Source organism: Bombus pascuorum, chromosome 9 (assembly GCF_905332965.1).
Source record: "Bombus pascuorum chromosome 9, iyBomPasc1.1, whole genome shotgun sequence".
In the NCBI taxonomy this organism is placed as follows: Eukaryota; Metazoa; Arthropoda; class Insecta; order Hymenoptera; family Apidae; genus Bombus; species Bombus pascuorum.
This window is the reverse complement of record NC_083496.1, coordinates 12,471,819-12,490,233: the sequence shown is the minus strand read 5'-3', so window position 1 is coordinate 12,490,233 and position 18,415 is coordinate 12,471,819. Positions and strand designations below refer to the sequence as shown.

At 33.4% G+C, this 18,415-nt stretch overlaps 1 protein-coding gene across 8 annotated transcripts; it reads right to left on the bottom strand.

Moving 5' to 3' along the window:
• Positions 1-40: 40 nt before the first annotated feature.
• On the bottom strand, positions 41-16,042 carry LOC132911001 (protein quiver). 8 transcript variants are annotated; one of them, XM_060967271.1, is made up of 9 exons: positions 15,713-16,037; positions 12,167-12,401; positions 11,558-11,681; positions 11,363-11,474; positions 9,090-9,145; positions 8,231-8,380; positions 5,403-5,450; positions 4,878-5,024; positions 41-4,283 (listed from the first exon to the last, which is right to left on the bottom strand). In XM_060967271.1, the coding sequence occupies exons 6-9, from the start codon at positions 8,253-8,255 to the stop codon at positions 4,027-4,029; spliced, it is 477 nt and encodes a 158-aa protein (XP_060823254.1). In that variant the 5' UTR covers positions 8,256-8,380; positions 9,090-9,145; positions 11,363-11,474; positions 11,558-11,681; positions 12,167-12,401; positions 15,713-16,037; the 3' UTR covers positions 41-4,026. The 8 variants fall into 8 exon arrangements, with proteins under 8 accessions (XP_060823254.1, XP_060823253.1, XP_060823255.1 ...); XM_060967270.1 differs by having other exon boundaries at positions 11,389-11,474; XM_060967272.1 differs by having other exon boundaries at positions 11,396-11,474.
• Between the last annotated feature and the right edge of the window lie 2,373 nt (positions 16,043-18,415).

Below are 18,415 nucleotides of genomic sequence, written 5' to 3'. Positions count from 1 at the left end.
CGTGTAAATAGGCGAGTAAAGAAAGTATCGATCCTGTGTCTTTCTTTTCTTTTTAATGTTTTTTTTCTTTTTTTTCGTTTTTCTATTTCGAAACTGAAACAGCCTCGATCAAAACGAACAAGAATCTCTGACGTCCGAAGTTCTGAAACATCATTAAAATTTGCGTTAGAAGTTTATCTAATATCATCGTTTAATACTTGACAAAGTAAGTTGGTTAAAGATTTCGTTGATTTGATGGAAATATAACACGTCGGATCCACTTCGTGTTCGATCGTGCTATTTAAGTTTCGCCTGAGCGCATCCGGCATTATTTCGCATGATTATTTGTATCGCTAACGTTATGTGGATTCCTTCCAGCTGCGAGGCCAAACTTAAAAATGTAGATTCGCTTCGTGTTACATGCTGATGTCAGTGTTGTCATTGCAGCTCCCATCTCCTGTCTGCTGCATTTATCAAACATACTCTCGCATTCTCTACATATGTCTTCGATGAAATCGATCTATGAAAGAAAACTACATACATAAAAATTCGATATTTCAAACGTTTCTTACCAAAAATATAGAGGAACATTTTAGTTCTTGACAATAATCTTGATAAGATCTATCGAATTACTCTTCGACCTTCGACGAGTTGCGGTGCAATCAGCAAACGCTGATCAGATCGGTCGCGCAATGACAAACTGTAAAGAAAAGGGGCAGACAGAAAAAATACGCAAGAACGAAAAGAAGATTCGAAAAAATAGCCTCGCAGCCGCGCGTGCGACAATGAACAAATGACGCGACACGAGCCGCATGGCTTGCCAGAGAAACACCGGTTAGCTCGCTTTCACTCGCAAGCACCGAAGCTTGTTTGGCAAGAGGCTCCACACCGGAAGCCTCTCTGTGAGGACATGCGCGTTCAACTTGGCCGTGCCAGCCATATCCTGAAAAAGATTTACAAACTGCGTGATCGTAAAGCTACTCGATTCACGAGTATTCTCGAGCGAGTTCAACGTCGCTTTCGTCGATCGAGTTCCTCGTTGCGTGTCGCCTAATCGATCGATCGCGATCGAACATTAATTCCGGAAGCTTGAAAGCGCTCGAGACGTCGCTGATGCGCGTAACTGGCGTGGCACGATCGAAGCTGAAGGCCCACGTTGTGCTTTTTAATTAATTCGGTCAGCCTCGCGTTGCATTCGTCGGAATGGAAGGTTCTGTGTTCGGGTTACTGTTACTGAGCCGAGCCTCATTTTGGAAACAGACTTTCGTATTGATTAGAATAAGAATTTTAACTTGAAATTTCCGTACTTGAATTGTTTCTTCTATTATTTTCCAGATATTGTAAAAAGACGCTATTTAATATTGCAATAGTTGAAATAATATATAATAAATATGTAAAATAAATTGAAATAATAGTTGTTGAAAATTTTGAAAAAGTTCGAACAAAATTTGTTCTATGTATACATATATACATATATATATTTGTTTCATTTATTTTATAGTCTATTACCTATTGAAGCATCGACTACGGGATTTTTAGTCTCTCACAAAAAATACTAACGACAAATTCATGCAAGTGTCATGCAAGGTGTTACTGCACGGCGATACGATAGTCGCGGGACAGAGGAAAGGGGATGAAATCGTAACGTGGATAGTAATACGCAACTTTAATCGGGCTGCAAAGCTTTCATCCAGAAGCCGTCCGTAAAGTTTCCTCTGCCTTTTCACTGTTAATAAAAGTGCTACAAACCATGCACTCGAATTCGCACTTTTCTACGTGTGGAACACACTTCTGCTAAATACGTGATTGTCGAACTCACTGGTACTACTGTGGTACATTCCGCGCGCGCGTGCCTTTTAACGATCAATCTTATGCATGATTCATTGTCAATCCTATAGCAAATTTCAATCGAGTCCCAATCAAATTTTTAATGAATTGATCCCGACCCCATCCATTCTGTAATGAAATTTAATCAAATGACGTTAACGCCTTTGATAACATTCTATTATGTTACGTATAATTGAAAAAGTAAAAGAGAATAATTTGTTTGGAAATTGAAAAAGCACACGCCCGCGATTCAAACAAGTCGAAAAACGTAGAACTGGAAAATTCTGTTGTCGATGCTTGCTGGCTGTAGTCGTTGCTTTCTCATGACGTTGCTGACGGATGGACATGCTGGGACCATGCGGCCTGAACGTTGCTCTACTTTAAGCTCCGTGTACCATGGGCCATTCTCGTTCCACTGTCCTATGGTGCATGATGCGCGAAACACCGGTGTCTCGTAAAGAATGGCAAATAGGCAAACGTATAAAGGTCGTTAGAGACATAGAACAGCAGAGGAAAAGTACGATAATCGTTACGACAATGTATAACAAGAAACAGAGAGTGGTTGAAGGTGCTGATGGTTCGTTTGTACGTGATATACAGAAACGATTTGTTCAACTGGATAAGAGTCTAAGGTATGTGCATAGATATCGATGAATCACGATCGAAAGTGTTCAAAGAGAAACTAGTTACACATCTCAAATTTGACTATCTGGAATCAAAATCTTTGAAAGTGCCAAGGATCTTCAATATATTATGATCTTGGCAATGTTCTCGTAATCAATGATCATTTACAAAGTTACTTTTCAATGTTGAAATGTTGTTAAAACATGTAACGAATTAATATTAATTAAAATTGTCCATCAGTCAACCTCTATGCGCTAAAATAATGAATGTATATCGTGTTTCTCTTTCTCTCTGTGTCTCGATTATCCTCCGTTACTTGGAGATTTTCTTTGGGAAAGCGGCAAATGTGTGTTTGAGGTAATACAATTAGACTTCAAGACAACTTCAAGATCTTGCAATGATCGAACAACATTGCAAACAGTATACCTACGTTTCAAAGTTTTGAAGTTTCGTGATCTACGTTCGCTTAGATATACGACGAACTTGGTATGGAACATAGATAAACAGCAAGCCAATGAAAACTTTAAAAATGAAAAACATTTCAAAATACCACGACATAATGACGAATACTATTCCTTATCTTACGTATCGGGAGCAGCTTGATTCGGCCATCAAGATGCTTTGAGAGCTAGAAAACTTGATGCTTAAGACTTTGTAACGATCAATGGTCATGAAAAAAAGTAGCAAAAAGTTCTAATTATAAGATACATCAATACTGGAAGAAAAAACGAAAGAACTGATTGACAGTTGCAAAAATGGGATGGTCTCGATTGATTCTGGATTGCATGCAAGAAAACTTCGTCAGAAAGGGATTCCCATCTCATTGATCAAATAGAAACATCACCGGAACATACACTGAATTAAAGAACGCGTCTAAATTTTTACTCGCTTCAGGCTCAAATTTCTGATAGTTCGAATTTGATTTATCATTCTGCGTTTAATTTGTTTAAAACTTATAATACGAAGAAACTACAAAATCTATAATAAATTGTCCGTTTATATCAATTGCAAAAGATTCATTTTTTTTAAATCTATCTATCTTCCAATAAGATAAATTTCACTTCGAAGCGAATTAAAATTGTCGTTAAAGATACCATCGCAGTGGTACAGGAAACATTTTTGAGGGGTTGTGAATCAAGAAGAAGAGCGCGTGGCAAAATCGAAAGTGACAGAGAATCAGATGATTTATCTACAGAGAACACGGTCGAGATATCTCGTTACGATTTATGCCGAAGAAAGGATCAGGACGAGCAAGAGTGCAAAATTCTTTGAAGAGAAGAGAATATGGATCGTCGATTCTCGATTCATGAATTGATTCACAAAAATTGAAATGTACGGTTAAAACGGTCTGACACGATGTACGATTAATCGACGATGTACCGATTCCCTTCTCTTTCAAGGAACACGCAGCTCGTATCTTACCTTTCTGGTTTGGTACGAACGTGAAAAGAAACACAACGTGTTCCGTGTTATTCAACCGCGTACGTGCCTGTTGAGAACCGCTCGTCTCGACGAGAGTTCAAGTCGCTGACTAAAACTAAAATTCTACGAAGGATATGACCGGAATCACTGGCAGGTGAATCGAATAAATCAGTGTTATACGTCGTGACCATTGCAACGTTCTACCAAGCGAGCTAGGATCCCTAAGTAGATCGAGCGTAGTAAAGGGAGCGTTAAGAGGAACAGCAGGAGTGTAGGATTCGAACACGAGGTCGGGGACACACGATTGCACATATCCTCCTCACAGAAGCACATGTGACCAGTGCCGGTACTTTCCATCATGCACACGTGGTCCACCATGAATAAATTTATTTGTAGTTGCGAAGTGCAGGTCCGCCTCACGCTCTCATATGCTACGAACAGACGAAAAAAATGCGAATAATTATTATATATTTAGAAATTGTATATACGAACAAAATATAACGTGATTTACAAATTTTAAATTGTGAAATAAATATTATTTTGATATAAAAGTAATTATATAAATCTATAAATTATATATAAATTATCCTAAAAAGATTTTAAAATAATTGGAATTAATATCGTAAAATAAGAAAGCTTAAAGAAGAGAATTATAGAAACGTGTGTAGCAGGAGCTTAGATTTTCTTAGAGTTGTATAATTACGAAATAGATTATCTGAAACTCTTCCTTGTTCTAAACCAACGCTTTTGGTTAATAATATCGGACTCGTAGGCGTAATAACGTCAATATTGCTTATTAAAGCTCCATGGAAAATGATCATCTGTATTTACAAGGAACCTTGGATAATTATTTTGTAAATATCTTGACATTTTTCTTCCTATTTGTTTTACTTTTCTTATTGAGAACAAGGTTTAATTGTTTTCACAAAAAGTATATGAAAAAGACGTTTAAAGAAATGAAATAGAGAAAAATATAAAAAACATAAAGAAAATTATCGCACGAGTAGAAAGAGGGAAGTACTTACGTGACTTGGCGTTGCGAACCATTTTCACGCAACAGCCATGGCATGTCATGAGAGGTGGTTGATCCTTTGGAAGTGCGGTGTAATTAAAAGGATCCTTGCATCTGAGATCCGTCCATGAATCGCATTCGTAGCAATAAATAGAACGAGCTGTAAAATATAACTATAATAAAGCGCGCCATTCATCGATCTTCAAACTTCGAAATGAATGTAGACAAATATAGTAAAATATTAAGCGGCATAAGTATCATTCCTTGAAATTTGACTGTAGAGGAAATATTGCCGCAAAGAAAAAATTACGTTAAAATCGCAAACTTAATGTACTAAACAGAAATCAAATGATGAGCAGGGACAGCGTACAATTAATTTATATATCAATCTTGTGCAACTAAATTGCTGAGAAAAAAGAAAAGAAAGAAATAAAAATAGTGGGGAGAATAAATCTTCAGACAAAAAGCCCTGCGGAATAACGTCGAGATATAACGATGGCAAGAAGGACACTGAAGTGAAGCTGGTTTGATCACTCACTCTGGCACTCCGCGCGACAGACGGTGGCAACCGCGAGTACAATTGCCGCTGAAACGAAACATTGGCCATTGCTTTAGAAGATGAAAAAGATAATCCTAACTGTGGCTATCTACGAATTGATAATCATGAACAACAGAAACAAAAGAGTGCACACTGCTAGATCTATCCACTATATTGTTCTGACTACTACACTACTACCTTCTAATTTCACTCGTGACTACGAACACATTAGAATATCTTGATATCTAAATATTTTATTATTTGTGCGATTAACGATATCGAATAGTTAAATTTTCTTACAATTGATAATATCATTTGCGATATTTCATATTTTTTGGTTGTTATTCCTTTCTATTTGCTTTCTATCGTTCGTCTGCTCGATGATAATTGCTTAATGAAATTTTTATCCTAGTTATGTAATTTTGAACATGATTAAAATATCTAGATATCTCGATGGACGAAATTTCAATTGAGGTATTATAAGAATTTTAATAGTTGATCTAAAGTACTATTCATGATACGTATTTTTCAATGCTGCTCTTTGGATTAATGTTGTTCCCTGTCAAATATTATAACTACAAGATAGGTTTCGATGTAAAATATATGGTCATTAGTTTGGAAACGCGTGAACTTTAAACTCGACCCATACTCATAGAAATAGAATAGGTTAGTAGTTTACGACATACTTATAATACTTTCTTGGCGTTTCGTGTTATAAAATAACAACGATAGGAACACGTTTCTCTCACGTATTGCATTCTATGCTTTTGAGTTCAAATTTTAAAAAGTCACTCGAAAATTGTTTCTGTATAAAAAAGTTAAAATATATAAATGACGAAATGTATTTTTCCAGTTCCATACCTTTCACTATGCAGGGTGACTTTGTTGTAGCATATATGGGAAGTATGTGATTAATTAACGACAATGACCATTCATCGAAACTTCTATCACTTTTTACCAACTTTAGAAACTAACAGGTACGTACCTCGTGCACAAGGGCAGCGATCGTACGCGGGAATACTAGTTTAATTAATTCTAGAATATCGTTTTTACATAAACCTATGTACAATACATATATCTACGAAAACAATAACATGAAATGAAGTTACATAATCACTATATATTGTTGACGATAAAAGTACTCTTCAATGTCTTATTCAAACAATAGTTTCATATTTAGTAATGCCTAATAAAATGTATAAAACGTTTATACAGGATTTTTCAAATTTCATAATATTCAATTTATGTAGGAATTAAAATATTGTTATTAACATTCCATAAACAAACCGGAAACTTAAATCCTTCTCATTCGAATTTGCATTTTTATTGAAAAAAGCTTCAAAGTTTTATTTAACCCAATTAGCAAATAACAAGTACATATTTTATTTTTAGATATTTTCGAAACCTTAGAACATAAAAGAAATTACACTTGAACATGAATGACCCAGTTTGCCTACGAAGTATGCTTCGTTTGAACTTTTATTTTATGAACATATACTTCACTTTTACGAAGTGAATATATTTGCTTATAGTGAGATAAAATATAAATTCTTATGTACAGATGTATGTATATATATATATATATATATATATATATATATATATATATATATTGGACGATTTTCGTCCACGAGACGTTCTCGAATTAAATGAAACGGAGAACGTCTTATCATAGTAACGAAAATAGACGCGTGCTTCATCGAAGTGGAAGAAATTGAGGAGGAAGATACTTTTATCGACGATTACGACTCGTGTATGTTCACCTTTATCTACACTAATCACAAGCTTCTGTCGCTACTTTCCCCTTTGCTTTTCGTCGTCTGCACACTCACCCCGAGCAGTGCGCTTGATTGTCTCCAAAACAATCAATAAAGCACGTTCCATTCGTATTTAACTATTCAGGCACAGTTACTGTTTCGAGGGAGTAAAGGCTCTAGCAGACTCGAACGGTGTAAAGCGATGAATAACAGTATAAGAATAGGTTGCGAATTTTCTCTTGTTTGTCCTTTATTTCTTTCTTCGATCCGAGTTCTAAGAACTCATCAGATTATAAATACTGTCCACGATGGAGTATAGTGAATTGTATTAGCGCCAAAATAGTTTTGCATATGCATTTTTTTAAATATTTGTTTCTTCACGATTTAATTTATCCTTAATTTATCCACGCCCTCGATATGATTAAACAAAATATGAAATTTTTTAAGAAGCCAATATCAGGAAAAATATTGTTTATATATACATTAATGTTAATTTACTAACAATAGATGTTATTTTTACAATTGCTATATTTATAGACGAAGTATAGCCTACCTACTATTATTGCTGTAGACTGTATAAATTAAACGAGGATACACTTACTAGCATCACAATCAGTGCAATTAATATACAACCTCCATTACGATATAACAACTATGCAATTACAAAATACTGTTATTTAGAATGCCATGTTCGTTTCAAATGTTAATGTACAACAAACAGGTGGAACAGAAAGTATTCTCCTTAGAAAATCAAAAAAGACAATCAATTTGTAGGAGATATAACTATAACAGGAAATTCAGCTATTACAGTAAATGTAGATTTGAAATAACTTTAACAACACAGTTATATGAAAAAGATGTAATAAGTCGTAATAAATGTTCGCTTAAGTCCGCGCGTAAGTTTTCGTGTTTCTGTATTTGTATGTATGTTTATACAACGTGCCTGGGATTTTTTTACAAAAACGCCATAAATAAAGAACGTGGCTTAAAAACATGAATAGTCTCAACTTTCTTTCGTCTGGTAAAAGTTATACAATAAAAAGAAAAAGACATTTTTTTCGCAAAACTCACCCACTATCAAGTGATTCGGCAACATGTTTTTTGGCGATGGTTCCTTCTTACTTCCGATCCAGCTTCATGCCGTGTCACGAGCTTACTCCTACAGTAGGAATGCAGGTCAGACGCGATTCATGGAGTTGCATTCGTCCGTCAGACAATTTACTGGAACAGAAGGGACAAATTTCAAAATCTCGACAGGTATGACTCTTATTTATCATTAACTAGTGGCCGTTAATAATCGAGGGACAAAGCATAATACAGCTGAAATAGAATCGCCGCATTTAGAAAATCGATATCTCGAATGGATCTATGGATTCCACAGCGTTGTGAAATCACGGAAACTTTACGTTAATAATTACATCGCTTGGCCTCAAAATATGAAACGTGAACCTTGTCAAGAAGATATAGAAAACGATGTTCTAAAAAGAGAAGCCAAGCTATTAAGTTGGTGCATACGAAAATGTATCCCGAATAAAAATTTTAATATGCAAATAGTGACTAATCCAATTTCATTATACTAAGGTAATAAGGATTATAAGCTCAATTACTGATCTACTAATTCCGTTGTTTTATAGTAAACCTGAGAATAAACATATATACATATATATACACATATATATTTCAAATAGCTATGGATCTAAATATCTTCTGACATATGCTAGTAATTAGAAGTAAGTAGTATTTGGGTCAATATATTCTGCTTTTCCTGCAATCTTGCAGCAGACTACACTGCGGTATGTAACTGAGCCAAGAAAACACCGCATATTCTCGTTTTACGAATTCGTAACCTTGGCTACTTAATATTTTATCAGATATTTTTCGTATGCATGGAAGTACGTTATGCGTATCGAGAATTTGTATATGTGTTTACCTTCACGTAATGTCATGCGAATAATAGCAGATAGTAGAATAATTGAGTCCGCTAACCTATCAAAGAAAAATAAATAAATAAATAAATAAATTTTCCTTATCTAATCTATAATTATAAATAGCTTTCATCGTAACATAGTCGAGTACTCATGCACAATACTTTTAACACTAAACCTACTAGTGCCGGTCAAATTGACCGCTTTCAAACTTTTACACAAATGTAACCATATTTAAACGTTATTATATTGCTTCATAATTTCTGACCTTTCCTAAAACATGCATATAATATATTTTTTGGCATTTACTTTTAGTTTGCTTTTCTCTTTTTTAAGAAGAAAGTGCATTCTGCCTTGTCTACCGCGGGCGGTCAATTTGACCGGCCGATAAAATATTTTAGTTACTCTTAAAATAAATGCAATCAGAACAAAGAAAAAGCTATCTCAAGGTCAGATGACAAACAAAATCAGTAATAACAAATAATAACAACTGTTACACTCGTTATTTTATCATAAATCATAATCCATCCCTCGATCAAGATGACCACCAGCTCTCAAGACATATCAATTCAGGCCTATAATAATCCTAACCGCCATAAAATTTAGCATTTTTTACAGTCCATTGTTACAAACATTTTGAAAGTCGAGAAGTTTGTTAGGGTTCTCACTCATTGCGATGAAACACGGGAAAAGCGGCTTTTTCCTAACTCCACACTCGAGTAACCGTTGGTGGAAAATGGCCAATACTCATCAATATTTTCTTATAAATATCGTTGTTACAGACCATATTCTTACTTGCTATCGTCCAGATCACATCTTTCGACCTTTCGACCAGAATACATCTCAGTTTGTTAGTCAGTCAGCCGACATTTAACCTTGTTATCTCTAAAACTCAGACAGAAAGCATCTCAGAGCGTTTTGTGTAAAATTGTTATAAAAGCAAAAGTAAAGCATATCAAATTTGACAATAATTTTCCGTACATGGTGTTATTCTATGATAAATATTTATCCTAAAAATGTCACGACTTTAAAAAAAAAATTATAAAATAAAAATAACGGACATAGAAGAAGACTGTTCAGTATGCGATGAACAAGAAACTTCAGCAACTAAAAACGACATGGAAATACATGAAAAGCTATGTACAACCGAATCAGAGTTGAATATTATTTATAAATAAGCGTTCACGTCCAGGACAAAAAGGAAAGAAATTATCGTTGACAGCAAAGAGTGAGACTGATGAAGAGAACCAACGTATCAAAACTGGGCCCGATGGGACAATTTGGAAAGAAATAGATGCAAGTCCCAAACTTGACAGGACATCAATTTATAATATTTTTAGGGATGTGCTAAACGGCATATAATAAAAGGACAAGTAGAGATGACATTTTATCTTATCATTGATCACCGTATATGGAATCATATAATAAAATGTATGGAAGAAGAAGCATTTAGAGTATTGGAGACTAAGAGGGAGTTAGATGCAACAAAACTAGATGCATTTATTGCTCTGTTATGCCCGAGGTGCATATCAGGCAAAGAATTTAGATGTTTCATATTTGTGGAATAAAATTTGGAGACCTGCATTTTTTCCAAAAACAATGAGCAGGAATAACTTTGCTGAAATTATGAAGTTTACTTGATTTGATAAGAAGAGCGAAAGAAACCAACGTTTACGAACCAATAAATTTGCAATGGTACCTACAGTATGGGACCAATTTACAGAGAATTCACAAAATTGTTATAAACCTGGTGCATACATTACTTTTATATAAAAAATCGCAGGAAAAGAAACCATGCAATAAAACTATCAAGAAGTTCAGATTCATTACTACAAAAAACTTGTCAAGTAAAAAATTGTAAAGGTTACAAAATTACGAAGATTTGTTTAAGATGCGGGAAATATGTATGCGGCAAATGTACATTTGATAATAAGATAATTTGTAAAAAGTACAGCGAAGTTGAATAAAATATATCTCTATATAAATAAAAGTGTAATTTTATTTAAGTCTATAATTGAAATTAAACAAAATTAAATATGGACGTAATTTTATGAAGGTTCATCATTTTATATACATTTAGTTATAAATTAACCATTATTTAAGTTAAATCATAAAAATTATTACTTCTTTAATCACCGGTCATCTTGACCACACACGGTAGAAATAGGTATACACGAAGTGTCAGTAGGTTTAGTGTTAATATCGCACGAAACTAAAACAGGCGATGCAGGATTTTTAAAAATCACGGGTTGATCAAACAAAAATTATTATAAATTACTGTCAAATAATATCATATCACATTACATATTACTATTACATAACATGATTTTATTATTCTTGCATTGACTATGTTGTTTGAGACTTGCTTTTAATTAAATTGTGCACCCAGTCTGTAACACAGTTCAATAAGGAAAATATTATTATATTAGAGAGCAAGAAAGAAATTCCTAGAAAGCAAGACAAATCTTCGTACCTGCTCTAAAATATGCAGAATAAGATAAATTACGTGACGGAATCAAGTGCTTTTCGGAGTTTTGCTGTAACAAGTCCAGCCATATTAGAATGAATAAATAACAAGCTTAACGAGCTTGATTATCCTGTAAGCAATTTATCATCAAAATTTCGCGCCTCCCCAACTTTCTATGCAAGCTTCTAATAATTCTATATATTCTACGACGCAAACATGAAAATTAAAATACTACAATTCTGTCCTTCTTAGATAAAATATCCTATATTTTATTATAAATATTCTATATTTTATATTTTTTTCATTTTTCAAGATAAATTGAGACATTTATTATATGCTATAGAAACTGTTGCGGAATAATAATTAAATGTTTGAATGTAACGAAAAAGAATGTGGGAGATGGTACAAAGAAAGCGGTTAAACTTCAATTTTCATGGATTTTGAAATCGTAAATATAGAAATTTTTAACTAAGGAAGACAGAATTATATTATAAAAAGAAATTACGTCAATTATAACAGACACTAGAAATATAAACCTATTTAAAAAAAAAGTTAAACTATGAAAATTCCACAAGGTATACAACATAAATTTTATAAGCCAGCAATATGATTTACCTCTGTGATATATTGACGAAAATTTTTGGCCGTTTGTGACGTACAAAAAATTAATTTTCGGAGGACCACTATAAACTGTCACACGCTAAAGGAATGCGTGACGTTTTATAGTTTCGTATGTATGAATTTGACGCGCTGCCTCAAGGATAAACAATTGTCACAACATAGATTGTATCTTCTGCCACGGTGTTGTTTCATCTTCCTGCCATACTTCTTGTCCGTACATCGAACAATACTACAACCTTCTTCTTACATCACTGCACTTGATCATCATAGGCCAACGATCCTGAAATAATTTCAAGCGAAAAGATTCGACGTTTCCAATGGATCGTCTGAGAATGAACAATCGTCAATGTTTATAGAGGAACGATGGAAATCAGAGACTTATAAGCGCGCATATCGCGACGCGTGAATCGTCGAGATAAAAAGGAAAACTGCAATCTGTCTTGATTAAAGGAGATATTCAAACTGTTGCATGAGCATAAAATTTAACACGTTAAGTGCCACGGGGGTCATCGGTGACCGGCACTCAACCTATTAGTATCGCCGTAGAGGCCACCGGTAACCGGCGCACCAAGATTAGAAGAAATACATAATTTGAATAAATGTCAATAGTTATAAATTTTTTATTATTACCATCGTTACTACAATGGTGTGACGAAATTAATGCAGTATAAAACATATATAAGATGATTGAAAACCGCGTTTATTAGACACTAAGATTTTACAATTCAAGCGGTTGCTTATTTGCACAGCTTATTTTAATTCATTTCTTAAAAAGTACTGGAAAATGTAAAGAAAATGAAAATAGTTTTCTTTAATTGAAAATTGATTTTAACAAGTACGACGAAAATTGTTGTGTGATAAAAATACACGTATCTTATCGCGCCATTGCATACAAAGTTACACATAATTATACAAACAATGCAAACATGGATCACGTAACATAATCACTTCAAACGAATCGTAAGTTGTTTACTGTATAAAAAAGTGTTTTTGTTCTGTTCCAAAATGTGATGACCATTAGATTTGTTTAGGTACAGCTGTTTCCGAAATCTCCTTGTTTTCTTACAGGAAGCTACACATTTCTGTATATACCGTTCGCTGCGTTAATTATCTACAAAGAAGTGTTAGGATACTTGAATCGAGAAATAATTAGTTTAGAAGATAATTTCACTTTAATTTATTAAATTTAATGTATGAGAAACAAGGAAAGAACAACGAAACAGTATTTATACGTTTATGTATTTGTCTTTCATAAATGAAATTTGACAAATTAAAGGTAAAATATCTTCTAAACTAATCATTTTTCGACCCAAATATCCTAATAATTTTTTGTAGAAAACTAAAACATACATCGAGCAGTGTATAAGAAAAATGTATAGTTCCCTAAAAAAGAAAAAAGATAAAGGTCACCCTGAGATTTCGAAAATGCCTCCACCTAAATAAATCTAGTGTCCCACTCGAAACAAAGCAAGCTTTATTTAAAACATTTTTTCATACAATAAATAACTTACGAGTTATCTGATGTGAGCATGTTACATGACTCATGTATACTATTGCATACTATTTTGTATTCCTGCATACTATTTTGTTTTTATTAGTAAAAAGAGCAAGGTTCTTAAAAAACGATCCGTTAAGGTTCTTGTCATTTTCAATTTTCTTAATTTAAGAAGGAGTGATGTACAACATCATTTTTTTCAGAAAAATAAAAGTTCATCATCTTATTCTTTAATAAATGCCTGAAGAGATTCGTTTCTGAAGAAATTAAATAAAGAAAAATATTATTAAGCTATATACCTTTTTTATTCCATTTATTATTTATTACTACTACTATTTTATTTCATAGTCTGATAGAAAAGATCTGAGTAAAAGAATTGTTATTGATTATTTGAAAAAATACTCGTGCTTTTACGTAATTTAAAACGCGAAATAAGATAAGTAGCTTGTGTTCGTAGCTCAATAAGCTTTGTGTCTATATAAATTTGCATAACTTAAACGCACTAGTGGTATAGAATTTCATATAATGCTTCGAATCTCTGTGTGCGACAAACCAATTGATCAGCAAACGATGTATGTATACGGCGATCGATTAAACGGCTTGATATCACACACATATAATGTTTACATGAAAACAAATGAAATGGCCGTTTGATGTATGGAATGCATAATGGAAAATGTTCATGAAAAAATATGCAATGCATATAGTATAGTGCGCAGCAGATATTTTGCGTAAAGGAAAACAATGATGAAACGAATCGAATCTTCGAATCTTTTTATAAATTCATTACGTGCAATGTTAACAACCTTGGCATGTTAGTATTAAAAAATCAAGTAAACAGTCAATCGAATGAATAAACAATGAAGCAATAAACTTTCTGTTAGACCCAATTGTATGGACAAGGATTAAATTTTAAGCATTTATTGCTCTACATTGCACGAAATTTATCAATTTTTTAAAGCGATTACTAAAAACTGATTTTGATGTTTTGCTGAATAATTAATATTGCGGATATATTTATAACACGATATTTAAGGTATTAGTAATTAGAAATTAGTACAAATTAGTCACGATGTATTTTCTTCGATGTAAATCGAGATCAATTTACAAAAATCGAAAGAAGGTTTTCATTGTTTCTCGAAATAAAAAGCTAACAATTAGCAAGACAATGCGATAAGTTGTCTAGATCAAGAAGTGAGAAAGTAAACATCGCAATATTTCCTGGTAGTTCTAATATCGTAACCGTAAACTTGGATTTTCACAGGTTTCTATCGCTTTTAGAGGCTTCAACGTCTGCTGCGTAGAAGTACCGCCGCATTGAGGTTGAATTGTTATTCATAATATAAAACGAAGTGACATTTTCCTTACATAAATATATGATAACAGTCCGCCATACTGATCCAGTTATTTAAATAGTACATGAAACGTGAAGTGCAACATCGCGAATCTTTGTCATTAATGTCAATTTAAATAGACAACGTGTGCAATGATCAAACGTTTACCCTCGCGGTCAAGGGTTGGGCGACTGACGGACGAAAGAAAACGCGTTCTATTTTAACAAAAAAGAAATATGAGTAAGAAAGTGCGTAGAAAACGAAGTTGCGATTAGTGCGACGTGTTTTCGTTAAATTCAACGTTATGAAATGTAACAATTATCTTTGTAGCGTCTTTTAAATAACAAAGAATCCAAGTAGAAAGTAACGAATCAGTTATGTCGAGGGGGGGGGGATAACGGAGTGGAGGGCAAAGGCACAGCCTATAGCCGCGCAAATTGATGTTAATTAAAAATCGCATAAGGAAATAGAACACTAGCTCTCGAGCAACAAAATAACGTGTGCATAATTTCAGTATTCCTGGTTCAACACAAACTTAACATAATACGTTACGAATACTACAAAAATGTCAATCATTCACATAAAGAATTGTTATGTATTTCGGCGAGAATCAATTGTCCTTACAGGCAATCACAAATAAGCCAAACATGAAGGAACATTTCTCGATAGTAATCTTAAAACTGTACGTTTTATACCCTTGTCAATACGTACACAACTCATAAGAAGATCTGGAATACTCAACCGTACGACGAAACCGGAAACTCGTCGAAGAATAGAAGATTAGGAACCGAAGATCACCAGTTTCTAAGAGTTGCTTGGTCACCGTCACTATCGTCGATTAATCGGTGTTTCTCGGTGATTTATACGATCACTGCATCACCAGCATGGCGGTGGGCGATACCACGTACGGGATGGACGATGCGATGTAAGCAGGTACAGTGATTGCGACTACGCTAGCGCGTTTGAGCGTCGGGAAGCATCGTGGCACGGTCTGCGAAGCGCCACCCAAGTCGCGCAATCGGATAGAAGCGAAGTGCGGATCCAGGTCGATCAATATGACGGGTCAGCAGTCGTTGCCTCGTGCTCGTGTTGCGGCAACCACACTGTAAAACAGAGAGGGAACGCCACGTTTGCGCCGTAGAATCTTTTGTGCGTTTCATCTCCTTCAAACACACGTGCATGTGTATTGTCATGAGGAACTTCCGGATCCTTTAGATATGAATCCTTTCATTAAACGAGAGATAGAATTTTGTTCTTTGCTATAGTGCTTCGAGTCAAATATTAATAGAAGTAACTTGTATAGATTGATTTGCGTAAATGTGTATTTTAGTGATATAAATATTCGTTTTGTGAAACATTCCTGTTCAATTGATTTGAATAAGAATGTATACATTGTTGAAAGTTTTAGTTTACTCAAACGAAGAAGATTATTTATTGTTTCGTTATACTGATCAGTATAGAAAGAACGTATTTATTGTTGAAGAAATGTTTGTCAAATCATTTTCGATGTTTGTAGCTTAATTATCACAAGGATTATTCACAAAGTAAAAATTGATTTTTAATATTCAGATAATAAAAGTAATCTTTTGCATTAAAAACCATCTCTTAAGAAACTTAAACTCCAACGAATAGAAACGGAAAAAGATCATATATTAAATTAATAGTTTAAAAAATGAACAGTTGTTTATGCAGTTGGGATGCATTACAATTGGAGAACATTAAGTATGTAGTATATAATAGGTCCTGCGCGAGATCATCATACCAATTAATCATATCATAATACAGTTGGAGAAATACATTCTATACCTCATTTGCAAGATATTCTGTTCTATACCTTCTAATACCTTCTATATCTTTTCTAATTTCGTAGAAAAATTTAGTTTCAATTCAAATCACTATTATACTGAATCGATAACGTCGCATGCGAAACGAAAATGGTAGGCGGAGTCAGGTGATCGCCAAAATGTAAATTACGGAAAAGCGATGAATGTTACATCTATTCTGTACCTCGTCGGTGTTAATATATAAATAAAATAGGGAATCATATGATAAATTACCGGCTGATAGAAAATTACTTCACTGACCAAGGAAAAAATAGACGTAACATTAAAAATGGGGCTCTATGTTTTATGTTCTGAAATACCAATCTCGAAAAGAATCAGAGTATTTTTCACGCCTCTACAATTTATAATGTCGTTATAAATATCGCGACGCGACGATTGAAAATCCGTTTGAACCATAGGTTTAAATGCACTCCGTTCATTCAAGCAAAACTTTAGTTAGTGCTTAATTAAATAAACCTCTTGGCATTGAATTTATTTATCTGAACATGAAATCTATTATTTTTATTAAAAAATTTATGAGTTATATCCTTGATATCTTCATATATCTATCTTCATTTATCTTTATATATTTATACCTTACTATCAATTAAAAATAATTATGCTCTTAATTTATAGCAATTATACTGTTAATTGAAAATAATTCTACTATTAATCTAAAACAATACTATTTATTCGTAACAATTAAATTAATGATTTATTTTATCTTTATTTTATTTTTAATTCTAATATTAATTAAATTTTCAAAATCTTTGAAATGGTATTTTATTTCTACTTCATTTTATTTTGTTTTATTTTAAGTGCAATACATAAGATTTCATTTAACTACTTCATATAAAGTTATGTGGTGGGTGCTTTCCTTCTAATTTATAAAGATTCATGTAAGTGCTGCGTGAGAGATGAATGTTGGACACTTTAGGCTACGAAATATCTATCTCTTTACGCAGACTCATGGAATAGAGTCAGAACTCAATATTCTTGTTAACGGCTTGAATGTTGAGATTTATATGTAATGTTGTACAGATTATTGGCAGATCCCATACTTAGTCACCTCCTCGTGATGAGACCTGGTAATTGATACTGTTTTCCAAAGATTAATTTTTACATTATTTTTATGCCAATCAATTCATCTTTGAGAAACAATACCAAACTTCTTTTCGGAGTCTTTTGATGGTCTAGATTGAACTGATAATTCATCGTGAGATGCCGTGGTATGCGGGCTTTTAGTTAGATATACCTTACAATTAGAAAATTATAAACTCCCGTCATAGGATGCCGTGGAATATCACAAGAATATCGTGTGATGTGTGTTTTAGTTTTAATTAATTTTAAAATAAACATATGTATCTAGACTAAGTACATTGTGCTCGCTTATTCTACAAAAATACATTGTCTAACTTAAGGCAAAAAGCTAAAAGCTCCTTTATCCAATTCTTTTAAATATTGTATTATTAAATAGAACAATTGATTTAATAGTGTATTTATAATTTCATTTTTTAAATTTCGCTATTTGATACGAAAGACTGCCAATAGAGCTGCGATCTAGTGTACTTTAATTTAAGTAGGTTTTAGT

Bases quoted from the DNA above. Each gene is read 5' to 3' on its own strand.
- LOC132911001 (XM_060967277.1), bottom strand. From the start codon at position 8,255: ATGTTGCCGAATCACTTGATAGTGG. The intron at 5,451-8,230 runs GTGAGTTTTGCG...GTTTCGTTTCAG, and splicing joins GCCGAATCACTTGATAGTGG to CGGCAATTGTACTCGCGGTT. The intron at 4,284-4,877 runs GTAAGTACTTCC...GTCTGTTCGTAG, and splicing joins GGTTCGCAACGCCAAGTCAC to CATATGAGAGCGTGAGGCGG.